The following is a 19,140-nucleotide window of genomic DNA, read 5'->3' on the forward strand; positions in this document are numbered from 1 at the left end:
AGTGGGGCGGGTGCTTGGGGCCCACCTCCTGGCTGACAATATTGCCTCCTGTTTGCACAACTAAACCTCAGGACACGAGGGTGCTGGTTCCTTCATAGAGGGGCTGGTCATTGGCCCAACATCTCTGCAACCCTCCTTCCACCTTCTTCCCTTTGGGCGGGGCTCTATCCCTGCTGGCCGCTATATCTGGACTGTGTACACCCAGAGGCTGTGGAGAGACTGCCTTGCTGTGAGAATGGTCCGATTCTTGCTCTGCTGGCTGGCTCTTAGCCCCTGGGACCCACATATAGCCTGCAGTCTTCAGAACCAACACCCCACATTAGCACGCTAGTGGGCCTGCCTCTCTGTTGCTGCTCGTGCTGGGGCTGTATGGTGGAAAGCACTGACTCAGTGGGTTGGTAACAGTTTTGAACTAAGGGGCGACCCCAGAGGGACCCGTAGCGGCAGAGCAGCCCTCCTATATGGCTACGACACGGTCCAGAACTGGAAAAGACGCTTCAATGACCCCTAAAAAGCATGCGCCTGCAACCGCGAATAAGGGGGCCAAACTGGCCCCACCTCCTGCCTCTGAAGCGGTGCTGGTGACTGGAGGCCCATCTGAACCAGTTACACAAACTTTCATGTCGCTGGCTGGCTCTTAGCCCCTGGGACCCACATATAGCCTGCAGTCTTCAGAACCAACACCCCGCATTAGCACGCTAGTGGGCCTGCCTCTCTGTTGCTGCTCGTGCTGGGGCTGTATGGTGGAAAGCGCATGTCTCAGTGGGTTGGTAACAGTTTCAAACTAAGGGGCGACCCCAGAGGGACCCGCAGCGGCCGAGCAGCCCTCCTATATGGCTACAACACGGTCCAGAGCTGGAAAAGATGCTTCAATGACCCCTAAAAAGCATGCGCCTGCAACCGTGAACATGGGGGACAAACTGGCCCCACCTCCTGCCTCTGAAGCGGTGCTGGTGACTGGAGGCCCATCTGAACCAGTTACACAAACTTTCATGTCGCTTTTCATGCAAGAACTCAAATCTGAGATAGGGTCTTGTGTGCAGGGAGGTTCAGGCTTGCGTCAAAGATCTTCGGAAAGATGTGGGGGAGCTGGGCGACCGAGTAGACAACATGGAACGAACCCTGGACGTCGGCACAGCGGTTGGCTACTTAGGAAGAACAGCACATTGAGTTGCAGATCAAACAGGAGGATTTGGAAAATAGAGGGCCACGGAACAACATACCCATACAGGGGTTCCGATCGGAGCTGAAGGTGCTGATATTCTGACCATTGTGGCGGACCTACTACGTGACATCCGAGGAGATGACGACGCCGCATCGCCGGCCTTAGACCGTGCACACCGAGTGACTGGACCCCCGGGGATGCCCGGCCTCATCCCTGACATCCTAGCGTAGGTCAATTTTTTCACAGAGAAAGAAGCAATCCTCAAAGCAGCTCGAGACAAACCCGAGATTCGGCTGAACGGTGTGCCCATCCAGTTATCCCAAGACTTGGCCCCCACGACGCTTCGACGCCAAAGAGATTTCCGACCCATCACCGGGAAGCTCCGTGAACTCAACATCCGCTACCAATGGGGACATCCCTTCGCCCTTATTTTCCAGTGAAAGTCCAAGCGGCGAGTACTAAGGTTGTATAGAGAGTTAGGCCAACTGCTCCAGATCCCGGACTTCCCCCCCCCAGACTCCACTAAAGCCACAGTGGAACGTAGTACACCGCTCTCTGCGCCCTTCCTCCAGGGGTCGCAGCAGCTCCTCTCGGGAGAAGGAAGACATAATCAAACACATCAAATCTTTAGAAGGCGGTTGGTCGCCCTCGAGCTCACAAACGGCTGCCGCTAAGTAGACAGACTCTCAGAGTCCTGCAAGTCCCGAAGTATACTACCCATCGCACTGGAATATCCTCCACTATTGATCTGTCACCCACCTGGATGCCCTATTGAAGAGTCTTGCGCGTCTGCTGACACAGGCTGGGCTCAGTTGGGGCTTGGGTGGACCACAACGCTCCTTCCTAGCTCTTGTATCAGGTCGCACCAAGTTCACGCATAGCAAGCAGAACTTATCGCAGTGTGCATGGATCCCGGTAGGAGTCTTGTCTTCTGCGCGTCTGCAAGATTATTTTTACACTGTTGGCTGTGTTGCTAGCACCACAATTCCATGTTACTTGTTGTGGGGTGGATCCTTGCCCACGAAGCCTGAGCCACAAGGTTCTCTTCATTCCCGATTGGGAGGCTCAGCAAACAGGTGGGGGGGTGGTCCAGGGGCTGCACTTCATTGATGCTCCTTTGGTGGTCCCTGCGAGGGTCTCCCTGGCCTATCGAAGCGTGAAGTGATTAATATGGACTGACCCTTCCTGCGCTAGAAATTTATCCACGAGAGACTGGGGCAGATTACTTCATCAATACTTAGAGGTGCTACAAGGAGCGTGATACTTTGGCGGAGAGCTATCGCCTCCAGACCCACACATGATTGTTGTCACTCGGCCTGCCTTAACTTTCATGGTCACGCTTGTCACTTGCCCTGTGCCCCGGGATGGGCTCTGAACCACTGCTATGTTATGGATGCACCCTGTTGCTCGGCGCACCGGCATACACATTGACGATCCTAGAGATCCCTCTCTAGCGGCGGTGGCCCGGAGCTGTGTTCCTGAGTCCTTGGCGCCCGTTCCAGCGTGCTGACCAGCCCTCACTCCTGTTCCTGGATTCCCGGGAGAGTGACCTCTCCGGGGCAACCTGTGCCGTGGTGCCTGGCTACTCCCTAGACAGGACTAGGAATCTGTTGGCCATGTTGGCCGTATCAGTAGTTAAGATGTTTCAACTACCCTTACCCCTCTTTCCCCTTCCTACCTCCTATCCTGGCGGGGGGAGTTCTTGGGCTCCTGGGAGACCCCCTGGAGTCTATCCAGCCTGATGCACCACTTGTTTGAGACAGCGACCCTTCCTGACGATATGGGACGATGACTTCTGCACCCTCTTTGAAAATCTTGTCCCTTAATGTGAAGGGTCTCAATTCCCCCAACAAAAGGCAACAGATATGGTGATACATCTTAATGCAGAACCCAGACATAATCTTCCTGCAAGAGATGCACCTTCTCAGGAGCCACGAACAACGTATGTCCCAACCGCGTTTCCCTCACCAATTTAAAAAAACAGGTACTGACCTTAAAGACTTAAACAACTTACAACCGGTATCCAGTCCGCCTTTCCTGGCTAAAACTGATAGAAAAATGTACCCACAAGCAGCTATGTGAACACATCAAGAATTTTGACCTATTAGACAAATATCAATCAGGCTTTACGCCTGGGCACAATATGGAGGTTGCCATGCTAAACATCATAGATTATATAAAAACCTCACTAGACCCAAAAAAATCCTGTCTCCTAATACTACTGGATTTATATGCGCCATTCGACACGGTCAGCCACAAATGCCTCAGATAATCTCTTGAAAGTAGAATTGGCCTATCAGGAGTTATCCTCAACTGTTTCGCCTCCTTCTTGCAGAACCGGCAACAAAGAGTCAAAATCGACAACACCCTATCTGATGTAGCAGACATTGATAGGGACGTCCCAAAGGTATCTAAAATGTCATCAATGCTCTTCAATCCATACATGGAAACACTCATTGAAATCCTGAAACAATCAAATATCTTGTACCACATGTATGCAGATGATACCCAACTCTGCGTCAAGCTCTCAATTCCTGAGGACATCTGGAGACTAGATGATTACCTGAGGAAAACAAAAGATTGGCTAGCCTACAACCATCTAAAATAAAATTAAGAGAAAACTGAATTCATTCTATTCCCCCCCTCCCCGCAGTCCCCAACAGCCTCAACTATGGCCTAAGAATCTCAATTTGCTAAATAGCAACACAACCATTTGTGACTCAAAAAAAATCACTCGACATGACACTAGCCTCAAATCTTAACATACAAGGTCACATACAAGCAGCATCCAGAAGCGCCAACCTACAGCTGCACATTCTAAGAAAAACTAAAACCCTTCATACCGCTAGGAGACCTCAAAATGGAGGTGCAAGCTCTAGTGTTCTCAAGACTGGACTATGGGGACACCACACCCATAGGTCTTCCGAAAGCCAGCCTAGCAGCAGCAAGACTTTTTAACACGCATACATATTTTTATTGCATTTCCCCATCACTCAGAGCCCTGAACTGGCTCACAGTTGAAGCTAGGATTCAACTGAAAAGTATATACATAACTGACAAAGCTCTACACCATCTCGGTCCTCAATACATGGCGAATAGGATCAAGCTATCATTAGGTGGAAGGGTTTCTAGAAGTGCTAAATCCCTCATAATAGCACCAGCCAGATTCAAAAAAGGAAAACACACAGCTGCACGTTCGCTGGATCTTCCCCAAAAATATGGAACTTCCTACCACCCTCAACAAGAGCAATTACCTCCTTTAGTCTTTAGAACAAAGGTAAAGCCTTCCTTCTAGAAAAACATGCATCTTAAGAGGATTTGCCTTGCACCTTATGCGACATTAGATTAAATTGTTTTATGCCTAGCTCTTCGAATTCTACATATGTGAACACTTTTGAAACTGCCATTCAACCTATTGATAAAGTATATGATTGTTTCATACCTACTCTATCCAAGTGTCAGGTGTCTTTACTGTACTGCAACCCTCATAAGCTTTGTAGATTTCTGTTACAGTGATAGTCATGTTTGCGCTTTATAAACACTATAAATAAATACATGTCAGGGACCCAGACTAGGTCAATATTTAGCAATTTGAGATGGATCCGAACACAGGGTACCCGATGCAAAGTGGTAGTAATGTAATGTAAGTGGTATTTGTAAAGCGCAGACTGGGGTGTTGAATACACGAGTTTTCAGAGCCTTCTTGAACTGTGTTTCTGTATTCAGCAATCTCAGATGAGGTGATAGCAGGTTCCAGGCTTTGGTTCCCAAAGCAGTCACTGTTTTCCCTCCTTTCGTTTTACATTTAAAAGTGGGTTTTTGAGAGGTTAGCTGATGAGGACGTAAGAGTCCTGGTTGTGATGGAAGGAGTGAACTGTGCTGTGAGATACTTGAGTTTCAATTTAAGCCTGGCTTTATAGGTGATTAGGAGGGCTTTAAAAATAATTATTTTGTGCAGCTGAAGCTAGTGAAGAACTTTTAGTGTCACAGATGCCGGGGATCCTCGTGGGAGTTTTAGAACTAAACGAGCCGCTGCGTGTTGGACAACTTGTAGCTTCTTTAGTGTGGGTTTGTTGGCTCCTGCTAAGAGGCTGTTGCAATAGTCTAGGCCCAAGAGACTCAAGGCCACTGCCACTGATTTCCTTGAAGCAAGTGGAATTAGATCATAGAATTTTTTTAGCGATTTGATAAGGCTAACGCAGGTCCCTGCTACGGCTGTGGCTTGTGGAAGGAAGGAGAGCGCAGTGTCAAATTGTACTCCTACATTTTTGGCTACCTTGACTATGTCAGGCGTGGGTGATGTTCCCTCTCCATTTACAAGGCTGGAATAGGACATCTTTCCCTATGAGGAAGATTTCCGTTTTGTCGGTGCTGCATCTAAGGTGGTTGTCCTTCATCCACTGGATGACTGCAACTAGGCAGTGTTTAAAGTTAAGTTCGGTCTCTATGGAATGGTTATCCAGTGAAAGGATCATTTGGGTATTGTCTGTGTAGGATGTAACTTCAATCCCAAAGGATCCTATCAGGGAAATGAGCTGGGTCATATAAACATTAAACAAAAGTGAGCTCAGGGATGAGCCCTGTGGGACTCCTGTTGTTATTCTGCGTTCTACTGAGAGGAAAGTACCAAGGGTAACCGCTTGTCTGCGGTTGGTCAGAAATTATTTTATCCATTCCAGAGCGGTACCAGACATGCTGCCTTGTTTGATTCCCTTCAGGATACTTTGCGAGATGGTATCGAACGCGGCCGACAAGTCGAGTAGGATCAGAACCGCTTTCTTGCCATTGTCGGCTATAGTTTTTAGTGCGCCAGTTATTTCCAGGAGAGCCGATTCAGTGGAATTCTTGGGGCGAAAGCCAGATTGTTGTGGTGTGAAGGATATTATTGTCTTCAATGAATTTGGTTAGTTCTTTATGAACACATTTTTCTGTGATTTTGCCTAGCAGGGGGAGTAGGGAAATAGGGTGGAGGTTTGAGAGCACAGAATGGTCGATGTTTTGTTTCTTTTGCAGTGGTTTTACCAGTGCAAGCTTCCATTCATCTGGAACTATGCCTGAGCTTAAGGAAGAGTTAACTATCTGATTTATAATTGGATTGACCGGATCTGTGATTTTGTGGAGAATCATGGGGGGGAAGGCGTCCAAGGGTGAGCTTGATTTGCATGTGCTTATGGCCTTGCAAATCTGTTCTAGTGAGACTCGTTCAAAAGTTCGAATAGAGTGAGCAGTGGCCATAGGAACTGGCTCGGGGCTGGCATCCCAGTCCTGGAGAGAAGCCGTTAAAAAGTCCTTTTGAATTTTTTCTTCGAAGAACACTGACATTTTATCACAGAGTTTTTGCGAGGGGGTAATTCTTTCTGTAGCACTTTCGGGTTTGTGAAGGACTTTATGACCGAGGAGTTGACTGTTTGGTTGTGGTTAGCCACCTGAATTTTCTTCAAGTAGTACTCTTTTTTGGCGAGTTTGATCTGGTGGTGCTAGAGCTTTTTACTATTTTTATAAGCTATTCTTTCTTCATCATTGTACGATCTTCTCCACTTACGCTTGTGCTGCTTACACAGAAGATGTGCTTGTGCCAGGGCGGGCGTGAACCAGGGGACTTTCTGAATTTTTGGTTTCTTGTACTTATCAGGTCTCTCTGGGGGGATAGGTTTGTTGCATACTGGGCTTAGCCAGGAGTTGAAGAGACGCGAGTCCAGCGTCGAATCCTTAAATACAACATTTTAAAAAAAAGCATAGCTTCAAGCGTCACTCATTTAGAGAACAAGCCCCTGATTTGTAAGAAATGTGAATTTAGCAGTTTCATGCTGTGACCCTTGAAAATATGAATCCTATCTAATAGATGTGCATTAACTATATTTTTCTTTTTCCTTAACATTTTAGCTTTCCCTGGACTTCCAGATCAACAAAAGGTGAGTTACCTTTTATGTTATGAACTTCCTTCCATCAATGAAACAGACATCAGAAGAAGTAGGAAGCACATCCCTAATCCTATATTCCTATTCCCATGCCCCTCCTGCATTGATCTACAGATATGCATTATATTAGGCAATCCTAAATTTCCCTACTCCCCAGTAAATAGAAATTTAGAAAAAAAGCCTACGTGATCTTCAAGGAATAATCATTTTTACCAAACTCAATACAATCACCTTGTGTGAACATAGGCCAAAGTTCCCTTTAAACATCAAACGGTCTATATGAAGGGTTACTCCGAAATTCATGATGTAGCTCCACATTACATTTCCACTTTGCTAGGCCATTGAATTCAACGGCTTCATTGTTATCTTCCAAACACTAACTTACCATTGAATGCCTCAATGACTTGATGAAGCGTCTCAAGAGAAATTCCACTGTAACCTTTTGCCAAGACATTGATCCTTAAGGCCAGGAGCATGCGAGAACGTTCTGGGCTCAGGGGTTTGCCGACGCCTATAAAGAATGGACAAAGTCTCAAAAAACACTGTCAACTTAATGCCGGAAGCATTCAGAGGAACAATATGTATATTGGCATATTTACCCGCAGAATGTGATCGGATCAGGTTCACCTGAAGTTCTCTATTAGCAACAGGAGAGAGAATATATTTCTTATTCAGATCAAAGTGTATACAATTCACATAGGAATAAAAGAGGGGAAGGAAAAATGTAAAAATGTAATTGTAAATAAAAAAAATACAATTCCAATTTTAAGAGAACCACAATAAATGCTACAGGTGTGCTCATGTGAGAACTGTTGTCATCGTCTCAAATTCCAAATTTTAAGACCGGGTTAGAAACACCAATTTTGAGACCATATCACAAACAGGTGGGCTAGAGAACGGGTGTATAGAGTGAAACACCTCCACACTTTTACAGATATTGTTTAATATTCATTGAACTTATCCAGAATCCACATAATCAGAAGCTGCACATAACCAAGGTGTGTGGTGTACAGTCAAAACTAGAAACATAAATCAAGACATGAGGGGGAAGGGTGCTAATATATTAAAAGAGACAGTACAATTGTTTTTGTTTGTTTACATATTTATGAACAACAGTTCCACTGATCCCAGCACCACCAGACAGACCTTATTCCTGCAGTTAGTATTTATTTTAATGATAGCAAATTCCAATTACTTCTAATGAAGATTTCTTATAGTTCGCTTCATACAGATGAGAAATTAAGGCACAGGGAAAGCAAGCTTGAGACAAGCCACTAGCGCTGAAAGACTCAAACATATTTTGGCATGAGCATGGTGCGTTTTTATTATATTTATGGTAAGGATTTGTGTGGGAAGAGTAAAAGTTTGCCTATTAAGGCCATCATTTTTTTTATGGTTTAATGCTTTCACTGTGGAGTATGAATTTGGCATGTCATGCAAAGTGAACACTGTCGCAGCAATATTTTCTATATTTTTAAAAAAAATATTTTCTATATTTTAATTTTCGGGTATAATCTTTAAATAACCCCCACCATAGGTCATATAGACCTTTGTTCGCCGACAAGAAAAAGTGAAACAGTGATCTACATCAAACTTATAGGCAATCATTTCATTAAGAACTTTTAGTACAGTCAAAGAGAAAAACTGTTTTATGCTTCAATTTTTGTTTTAAATTTTTTTTAAGTATTAGTCGTAAGTATCAGCATTAAAAATGAATATAATCCAATAACTGATATTTCTATATAAAGAATACACTATTTGCCAGACTAATCATTAATATTGAGATAATTAAAAAAACGTGTTCCATAAAGGAAGTTCCCTAACATAAGTTAAATTGGAATTCAGAAATCCAATAAAGAGTACTGATGAGAGAATAAATGAGTAAACAAAGCCCTTGCACATTAACTAAAATAAAGATTAACCTGGAAAGTATTCTCAGCCATAAATCAGCAGACATCTAATAAATAAAGGAAATAGACTAAGTAATCCCCAATGAAGAGAGAATCTCAAGAAACTCAGAGATGATTCTCCAGCAAAATGCGAGTGAGATAAGCTCTCCTACTCTAGGAACACACACTAATATAAACACACAATATTCTAGATGGTAAAGTCTCTTTTCTTTGTTCACAGTGTCCAGTGGGGTTTTTGAAAACTCTGGGGAAAGGAAAACTCCCCAATTTCTCACATCTGCACACTGAGCAATAGACACAGATCCTTGAAAATATACTTCATAAACGTTTTGCGGTTCAGACTGTTCTTCCCAAGAATCTTCCTTCCTCTGTTCTCCTCTACTCCCAGTGGGAACCTTACCATCAGTTGTATAATACAAAACAAGTGCCTATTCCCCAACTAACAGAAGGCTTCTGGAAAATTACAGCATGTGCAGCAGAAGAGAAATACATTTAGTGCAAAACATCTCAACATGGAAAAACAGGCCTTTCAATGCTAGTGTATTATTTTATAGTTAATATGGCATTGTCAGTTAAGCCAACTTAAATCAGCACATTATTATATCTTAAATATGCTTATATTGTCCAAGTATGATGGTTTACTACACATTGCATTCAAATATACATGTTATTTATCATAGGCTTTTGCACTTCTTTGTTAAATGAGTTTATTTTGTGATATGAAGAAATTCACTGGGTCAACATTCAACTACTAAATGTAAAGCACTGCTTTATTTTCTTCTGTTTCAAGTGGTGTCTTGTGGGTTCTATCAAAGACTAGGAAAAGCTTCACGCTCTTTACTTTTTTGTCCGACAGAAAGACTGTTGAAGAGCAAGGTGGATGTAGTTGTAAAAGTTATGAAAGTCATGTGGATGCTTATCTGTGTATTCAATAGCCAAAGGGTGCACTCCGATGTCTTGTTCTTAAGTTTACAATCAGTGGCGGTGCACATTGAAGTTAGCAAGTGATTAGGGTGATGTGCTCCACTTTGTACCATTTGGGAGTATTGAAATGTGTTAGTCTTTATTGAATAAGTGGATATTGTCCTCAGGGATTTGGAGATTACTGAGCCGAAGGATAGACGTGGATGTTGAGGTGCTGAGCCATGACCCATTCAAAGTGGTGCAGATGTGACTATGCCAGAACTGAGGCTGGCATCTGGGGTGTTGGGCCCTCATTGAGGTGAAGAGCAGCACTGCTTTCTCTCCAGACAAATGGAGGCTGGGACAACCACGTTCAATGATAGGAAAGCAGATAACATGACTCAGATGACTCATTCCAGCCAATGCAGATTAATCCTATCCCTCATCTTTTTGGCTTCTTCTCTGACTTTCCTGGGGTCGAGATTATGAGGCGGGGAGTCCTGGACAGTGGAGATTTTGTTTACTGGAGACCGCCTCATCTTATGGTACATATCGCTTGAGTGATCCTGGCTAATGGAGCTTATTAGTATGTTCTAGTGAAATCACCTAAGAATCACTTTTTGTGGTGACTGCTTCAAGCAATTGGATGCTAGTCTGACTGGAGGGAGAAAAAGAGAACGATGCAATCTCTGTGTAAAAAATTGGGCTACTGGTAAGGTGCGTGAAACCCTACTCAAGTAGTAACCACAATGCTTGTCGCAAGCACACCCCAAATTAATCTGTATTTAAACCTCTGGTAGCTTGGTACAAAGGAGTCAGGCTTAACTTAGAGGCAATGTGTGATGTATTTATGCAGCATTTCAAACAGTAATACAGTGATGACATAACACACAACAAATCCTACAGCAGGGCAGCAGAGTAGCAGTTCTTCTTGCAGCAGAGCAGCAGTCCTTCTGAGTCTTCTACAGGTCCAGAGGGGTACTATAGGTCCATAGGGGTACTAAAGAGTTGTCAGAGTGTCCAGTATTTATGCATGGTGCCCACTTTGAAGCGGAAAAACCTCTGGATTCCTACCCCTGTATAGGTGACTGGATTTGTTTTCATCCTTGCCAGGGCCCCAGCTTGCCTGGGGGCAAAAACTACTGATATGAAACCCTTTCAGAGGGGGCTGAGGCAGAGTGTTTGTGATGTGCAAGAGTGGTGGGTGAAAGCCCCCTCATCAATTCAGAGATGACCCATCCTGCCAACACCTATGCTCATTTGTCTCACTGTATGGGAGAATGAATGAACAATAGTATTTATAAAGCCAGACGTTCACTCCAGAGAGCATCTTGGCACTACAGAAATATACAAAGACCAACTGCCAGCTACACCTATTTCTGTGACCCAGGATACAGGAACCAAATAATTGGGACAAGAAAATGGCAACTTTCTTAAAGTAGCATTTACAGAACTATAATTAAAAATGCAACTTTAACATTCAAGAGAGTTTTACATTACAATTCTTTAGACACCACAATTGGAAAGTTATCACTTATTAAATGTAATAAGGAAACCCAAAGTTATCCTATGGGACAGGTAGAACTTGTAGTAGTGAAACATTTATTTAAGAGTTTTTAACCAACAGCATATGTCAAACTTAAAAGTACATGTCCCACATTTCAAATACACGGCACCATGCCCTGGGGGTGACAAATGTATTAAAAAGGTAGGTCTTGGTCTGACAAAAGCTTTATCTTGCCAGGTCAAAATTACAGTTAAATACTGCACCACGAGCTGTGATGAACATGTTTAAAGGGCTACTGAGGTGCATGGAATAATCAGTGCTGCAGGTTCACTAGTAGCATTTAATTTACAAGCCCTGGGTATATGTAGTACCACTTTACAATAGAAGGATATCAAATGTGCCTATTGGGTGTAAGCCAATACTACCATGTTTTAGGAAGAGACCATAGGCACCATAGCATTGGTTACCAATGACAAAGTGCAAAAAGTCCTAAAAGCCATCAACAATGGGTTCAGGAAATAGGAGGGTGAAGGCAAAAGGTTTGAGGATGACGCTGCTGAGAGGACCAAGTCTAACAATCAGCCATAACCATCTTCTAGGTGGGCAGTCATGAAACCATAGGCCGGTCTCCTTCTGACCACAGTATGGGGCTAGCAGACCCAAAACAAGGCAACTTACAATTCAAGCAAAAGAGAATGTATGAACAACAAGGAGGAAGCACGCTTAAAGATTTTGAGAAATTACAGCTGCAGACAGCGAACGGTTTTAATGATGAATCAAGAGACATCCTATTAAATTGAACATCAGCTTCAAAGACATTAATGGCAAAATTGATACCTTCAAAGAGAGACTAGAATGGATAAAGGAAAGGATTGACAAGGAGGGTGGACATACAGAAACAGAAGAACATCAAATAATACTCCAATTGTTTGTCTAGTATAGACCACAAATATGGCAACAACTGACCTATTTGTTGAAGACTTGCTTGCTGAGGTCTTTGGCAGGTCTCAGAAATGTAGGGTATTGAGCAAGCACACTCTACCCATGTCCAAGGGCCACCCCCATCTCCTCTCTTGGACCTATAATTGCCAGACTTCTAAATTATTGTGATCGGTCCCAGCCCTGACTGGAGAGGGAAAAGGGTAAGACTGAGTGAATGCCGTGGAACTACAATCTGAATAGTCCCTGACTACACAGGCACACTGCGAGAAGTCACAAGAACTTTCACAGAGGTCTAGGAAGAAATATGCTCACTGGATATCAAATAAGCTATGAGGCAGTCAAATTATATATATGTAAATTGTAAATTGATACTTGTATAGCACACTACTCACTCGCAAGGGTCTCAAGGCGCTTGTACGAAAACCGCTGTGGAACCCATCCTGGCTTTCCCTGGGAGGCGTCCACTCCTGGGCACCCCCAAGGTGGAGGCCAGGCATCCTTAGCGTTGTGGGGGCCGTTGTGGAGATTAAGCAAGCTATTGCCCAGAGTTGCAGAGTGGGACTCTATGATTAGAATAGGCACCGAGGCGAGAATTATCAGGTCCCTGGAACTTTGAGCCCAAGACCCGCCGAGGCGGGGAATTGAATCCTGGTCCCGGGCTAGACCTCTGCATCAGGGTCTGCCGCTCTAATCATTGAGCCACACTTCTCCACTTTATTATATCGATATTGGATGATGAATGACACAGTGCCATGATGGAAAGAACTTTCCCTTGTAACTGGAATGGAGTACGACATGTTAAACTACACTTTTGCAAAAATGTGCACAACAAACCAATGGCAAATTCTGTTGCTGATGTATCTAGTTATCAAGTGGCTCTGGGTGGTGTCTCTGCACTACACCCTGTGTGTATCACTGCATTTTTGGTAACGTTCTTACAGTTTATGGGAGGGTATTTTGCTTAACTGATAGCAGACAGTTTCCGTGTGGCGAGTGACACTGGGACAGTTTTTAGTGGGATATATGTTTTCCCGTTATGATAGAGTCAATATATTACTACAGATCAAAGCCAGACATCAAGTGTTAACACATTGCACCACATTATGGGCACAACAATACATGGAAGCCTAGGGCATAGGTAAGCTGTGCTTCTCGAATGTCAGCAGACTTGGGAATCCCAATATGTAGTGTTTAAGCATTGAATATTTATACGGGTATAAGATAGATGTGGCGTTTCTATAAAAGATCCCCCTTATCGGATATGCACTAACACGTTTGACATGAAATGGGGGTGTAACAAATACTTTGGCTAATTTAGTTCCTACTCTTAGGGTGTAGTCATATTAATACACCACTCTGTGGACTTGAAAGGCAGGCACACAAGCACACACAGAAGGCAGAATGCTATTGAAACGGGGCTCCAACCATGACATTCCTGAACACTACTGAACAGCTATGCTCTATGAGTAGGAAGTACAATACTGACCACATGATATTTAACCTTGCACTTAATCTTTTCTTACACATGTCAAAGTCACAGGGATCCCTAGATTCAGGATCAACGAAGGGGCTACATTAAATAATGGAGATGGCAGTCATGGTACAAAGTGTTACAATGTGGAATCTATGCTGGGTATCTTTGCACTGGAATACTAACCATGCAATTGAGTACTGTGTTTCTCTACTAGTTAGACTATCATTCAAACTAATAAAATAATTTATAAATAAAAAATGCACCTTTTGGCTTAAAGAACTTCTCATGAAAAACATCATCTTCCTTTGGCATCTGGCAGCCAGAGGTTATGCTCTAAGGTCTTTGAGAGCAGTGACCGACATACAGTTTCTCTATTGCCCCAGTCCCCTGGCATGAACTTGCAGTACAACTGCAGGGAAATCCCAAAGTGCAGGGAAATCCTCAAGTGCTCATCTCTGGCCATACCAGATGCAGTCCTCAGCTCACACATCCTCACTCTTAGGTAGTCAGGCCACGGAGAGGATGAGAAACGGACTCTGGTCTCTCCAAGTTCTCGGCTTGAGGAGCCTCTCTTGGCTTCCCTTGAGGTTACTTTCCACCGTCCTCAGGGAAGAACCTCCCAACCCCTCTATGTTATTTCACAAAACAAGCAGCTCCCATGTGCTCCTTTGAGGGGTAAGGACCCAGGCTGAAGTCTTGCATAATCCACTCTGTCCTGATGCCAAGCCATACAGAACGTCCAGGACCTAGTAAACACAAGCTCTAAAGGGAAGAATTGAAATTAAACCGTCATTTGGTCAATTTAAAAAACACTGCTGGACATATTTTTACTTGTCCTGCAGATCACAGGAACTGGCTCTGGAGGCTTAAAGGTTGATTTTTATGAAGTGAAGATCAGTGGTGGATGCTGCGGAATGGGGATGACGGGGGATGAAAAATAAAATGAACATCACTTACCTGTTCACGTCGTCCTCTGCTCTTCCTCATTACCGGAAGCAGGAACCACCCATGCTCCCCTAAGCCAATCATGACGTTGCTGTCACCAAGACAGCAGCATCATGATTGGTCTGAGTGCCATGCCATGGTACGGCATTCAGACAGGGACTGTAAGCCTGTGCACGATCTTCATCCAGGCTGTGAATTACAGCCCTGTGGGAACATGCTAAGTACACATGAATGTTTGGCCGGTCCAAGATGGTGGGCCAAACAGTCACGCACACTTAAGGTGCAAATACCTTTCCTTCTCCAGCACTGTCACAGAAGCCCAGCCCCGTACAACCTGGCTCCGTAGAGAAAAAAAAATGATAATAACACCCCGGTATTTCATTTTTCCTTGCTGCACTGCTCAGAAGCAGTGGGGCCCCGCCGATGGTGAAGATGTTCGACAGCGACTAATTCATAAAGAACAAAAGGGTGGGAGAAAATATCACATAGGGAGGAAATGATTTTCCTTGTGCAATTTACAAAGCATATTTTTGAAAACGCCTTTACAATCAATTTGATCCCTCTGCCTTAGCACTGGAACATTTCTCATATTTTCAAAAGTTGGCACACACATCTGCGTGTGCTGTTATTGAGTTTGCTGCAGCAACAAATTAAAGTTGCATTTTCAAGTCTTTCTGAGAATCCGTCAGTAATAAAAAAAAAAAAACTTACTTGAGCTTACTAATTGGAATAACAGTTCGGGCAAACTTCCCAAACCCGGTTGTGATTCCGTAAACCACTAGAAAGAAAAAGGACAAAGGGTGAGACTTCAAATATAATGGGTCAAATCTTCCCTACATATTCTGAGAAATAGGACTCAATTACCCTTTTGTTCCTTGACAATTTTTTCTATAAGTACTCCAGATTCTTTCACTTTCCTCTCAGCTTCAGGAGTTAGCTGAAAAAGACAAACGTTTCAACATTCTGCCAAGTATTTACGTTCAATCATAAATAAATTAAGCTTCTAAAAGCACTTACCTTAATTTTATAAAGTCCCTTTCCTAAGTTGACCAAACCTTCTGCTGTCAAACTGTTCCCATCCAGGCACATAAACTAAAGAAAAGAGTATACATAATAAACCAAAAGTATGCTTTCCAAGCTTCAAACCATGATTTTACATAAGCCTGGTGAATTTAACCGTCACTATGAACAGGAAAGCGACAGGCAGCTGAGGCGACTTCCTATTGCTCTGAGATTGATGGATAGTGATAAGGGGTTTATTAAAAATGCTAAATACAATAGATAAAATCATATGTGCACCATTAACGTGCAATTTATTCTGAACTGAAAAGACGTTTAAAATGTGCAAAACTAGTAAGCAGTTATACTTATTAATACTAGGCCTCAAATGTTTAAATCAGCTTTCCTTCACAAATGGCTTGACGTGATATGCAGATATCAGCATTAAATGGTTACTAGTTGACCTTTCAATGACTAGGCCTTTAAATGAAAGTTTCACAACACTCTGTAAAATGTTTTTGATTCATAATAACGTTTTGAAATGTTTGCTAAAAAACCTTTATCACAATACTTGAATAGCAATGTTGAGCACATAGCATATTCTGTTCTCGTTGTCTAACAAAAGATATGGTGCAAAATATTTTCTCGTTACTGCTGATGTTTCTGATTTACATAATTCATTGTTCAGCTAACATGCAATTTGTTTTATTAGAAGATTACAAATGTTGTCAGCTTTGTGGAAAAGAAGGTCTGAATCAAAAGGCCTCGAATGTAGTCACAATTGCGAATTTGTTTCACACTATACGATAACTGCCTATAGCTCATTTTCTGTTACCTGGGAAAGGAAGAGGCGAGCCTGTTCTCAGAAGAATACCTAAAGATGATCGGATGAGTAGAGAAGAAGATGCAACATAGACTGCAACATTTCTTTTCAACTGTTTACATTAGTGCGTGTTCCTAGAGTAGGTTAACACTTTCCCCTTTATGCTTATTCCCATATGCCATACACATACCACTTGGAAGCTGGATGCTGAAGGCTTAATGCTTAAGGCTGAACACTGATTTGCCATCCTTCTTTAACCTATTGCTGATTGTGGTTTGCTATTGCTACTTGAAATCAGCAGTTGCTTGAAACTGAGTTTTATGAACCTCTATTTATGGGAAGTTCTGCTGGTATTGATCAACTGAATTTGAGCATTATGCTCTAGCTCACTCTTTCCTCTCAAACTTGAACTCTTTATTCCTTTTAACACACCCAGTTTCAGCCCCATTCTTAGAATAGGGATTCTTTTCGGAACATACTTGAAGCTTTTATATATGGAAATTATTTTAATCTAATCATACTTTTAAAATCAATTTTGTTATTTGACTAGGGTATTGAACTAATCAAACAAAAAGATTTTACTAAACCTTAAATGAAAACAAAAGCCTTAAAATTAATTCGAACTCTCATTTTTGACTGAACGTGGAATTACATTTTGTGATTATGATTTCTCATATATGATGGCCAATATCGGTCACATATGTTCTTAGGGGAGGAGAAAAAGAAATGGAAATTCTCCACACAAGGAGCAGGTGTCAGCCCTGTGTGAGACAATAAACCATATTATTTAAATTGATTCCTGCTTCAGCAGAATCTGGTAGCACAGTGACTGTTTACGTCTTGAGAGGAGGAGCTATAAAATTCATGCCTGAGTTGGAATAATGCTTGAGTCCCAAAACCCAATGCCCAGAACTTGAAGGCTGACAAGATGTGATTTTCGAAGGCAGATGCATGTTTTGAAGGAGTGAGTATTAATGGGGTGATGCATTGTGATTTGAGATTATTTGTTGTGTTTATTGAGAAGTAATATTGGGTACGTGAGATGAATGTTTTGATGAATTTATACATTTGTTGTGAAGAAGTTAAAGCGTTATCACACTCGGCATAGCATAAGATCCCAGGATATTAGCATTGATTGTGAGAGAAAAGTGTAGAATACAGGTTAGGTTTTTTTCCCTGCTAATGGTTGAGAGGTGTAGATTGTGAGGTACCATTGACTACACAATTGAGATAGGGATTATGATTTGTTGTGATTGTACTAATATCGATTGATGTTAGCACACCAAGATTGCGCAAAGGGCGATTTCCCACTGGTAGAGATTTCACTTGTGAATGAGAAAAATAATTTGTATGACAAGTCGGAACAGTGTGAAAACCTTAATATTCTGATTGCTGAGTCACTTTTGATTTTCTTTAGTGGAGCAGACAAAGATTGTTTATTTTCATTTCATCATACCTCAGAGTGTGCCGCACTGAGATCTGTTGGTTGGCTTACTAGTACGCTGTGATTGGTTGATGACGACAAAGTGCTGCACTGTGATAGGTCATTTGTTTTGGGAATACCACATTGAGATTGGTTAACAAGTCTTCAAAGATATAAATTGTGCAAGGATTGGAGAAGGAGATTTTACGTTTGCGGAACAGAATCAAAACATTGAATTCGGATTGCATATTTGAAATGGTTATTGTCCATTTTGGCAAAAATTATGAAAGGTTTTTAATAATTTAAGTGTTTTGTGGGAGGTGATGTTACAATTCCGATACAAGAAGGTAAAGAGGCCCCTCTTGAGGTTACACCTGTACATTATAGGTGTGGCGCCGCGGCTAGGGCAACTGACTCCGGAACCTGGGGATCACGGTTCGATCCCCGGCACTGGTGGCAGATTAGCCCAGCACCATGTGACTCTGGGCAATCGCTTGCTTAATCTTCTCGACGGCACCCAGCGCCTAGAGACCCTTACGGGTGATTGTGCGCTTTACAAATGTGGATTATTATTATTATTATTATATGATGACAGAAATGGGATTGAATACATGTTTGTGGCTTTGTCAATGATGCAAGGGGAGAAGATGTGGCCTAACAGCTAAGGCAGTCAACCTCAAATCTGGGGAACCAGGTTAGAGTCTCAGCAACGATGCTCAACATCCTGTGATTCTGCACAAATCACTTAATCTCCCCATGCCTAACAAAAATTAATGTGTCCTTATGCAATGCAACTGGTGCTCATGTAAAGCGTTCTGATACCCGATAACTTCGGGTCAAGTACTGAAAAACAGGGTCCATTGAGTTTTCCTAGCTATGGTACTTTCAAATTTAGAATTATTGAAAAGTTGAAGGCGAAGCTGTACAAAAGTAAGCTACCACCTAGACTCACACAATATGAAGCAAGGAATATGTGGGAGAGTGTAGCATGAAACTGAGAAAGAGACAGATCAGAATAAGACTAGAAGAGCAGTGCAAATACTGGATGGGATGAAGCACGACAGAGATGGAGAAAAGACGTAGTTGAGGGAACTAGATTATACCCAGCTATTACCACTAAAGGACATGAGA

The 19,140-nt window shown here is 42.8% G+C and overlaps 1 protein-coding gene across 1 annotated transcript in view; it reads right to left on the reverse strand.

Moving 5' to 3' along the window:
- The window catches only part of HAL (histidine ammonia-lyase), a 372,837-nt gene that overhangs the window by 180,181 nt on the left and 173,516 nt on the right, over positions 1-19,140 (reverse strand). The window contains exons 5-9 of the mRNA XM_086919081.1: positions 15,782-15,856; positions 15,629-15,701; positions 15,476-15,542; positions 7,683-7,720; positions 7,469-7,594 (exon numbers count right to left, since the gene is read on the reverse strand). Of these exons, the coding sequence (XP_086775207.1) occupies positions 7,469-7,594; positions 7,683-7,720; positions 15,476-15,542; positions 15,629-15,701; positions 15,782-15,856 (379 nt within the window). The remainder of the gene's footprint in view (positions 1-7,468; positions 7,595-7,682; positions 7,721-15,475; positions 15,543-15,628; positions 15,702-15,781; positions 15,857-19,140) is intronic.

Source organism: Lissotriton vulgaris, chromosome 1_1, assembly GCF_964263255.1.
Source record: "Lissotriton vulgaris chromosome 1_1, aLisVul1.2, whole genome shotgun sequence".
NCBI lineage: Eukaryota > Metazoa > Chordata > Amphibia > Caudata > Salamandridae > Lissotriton > Lissotriton vulgaris.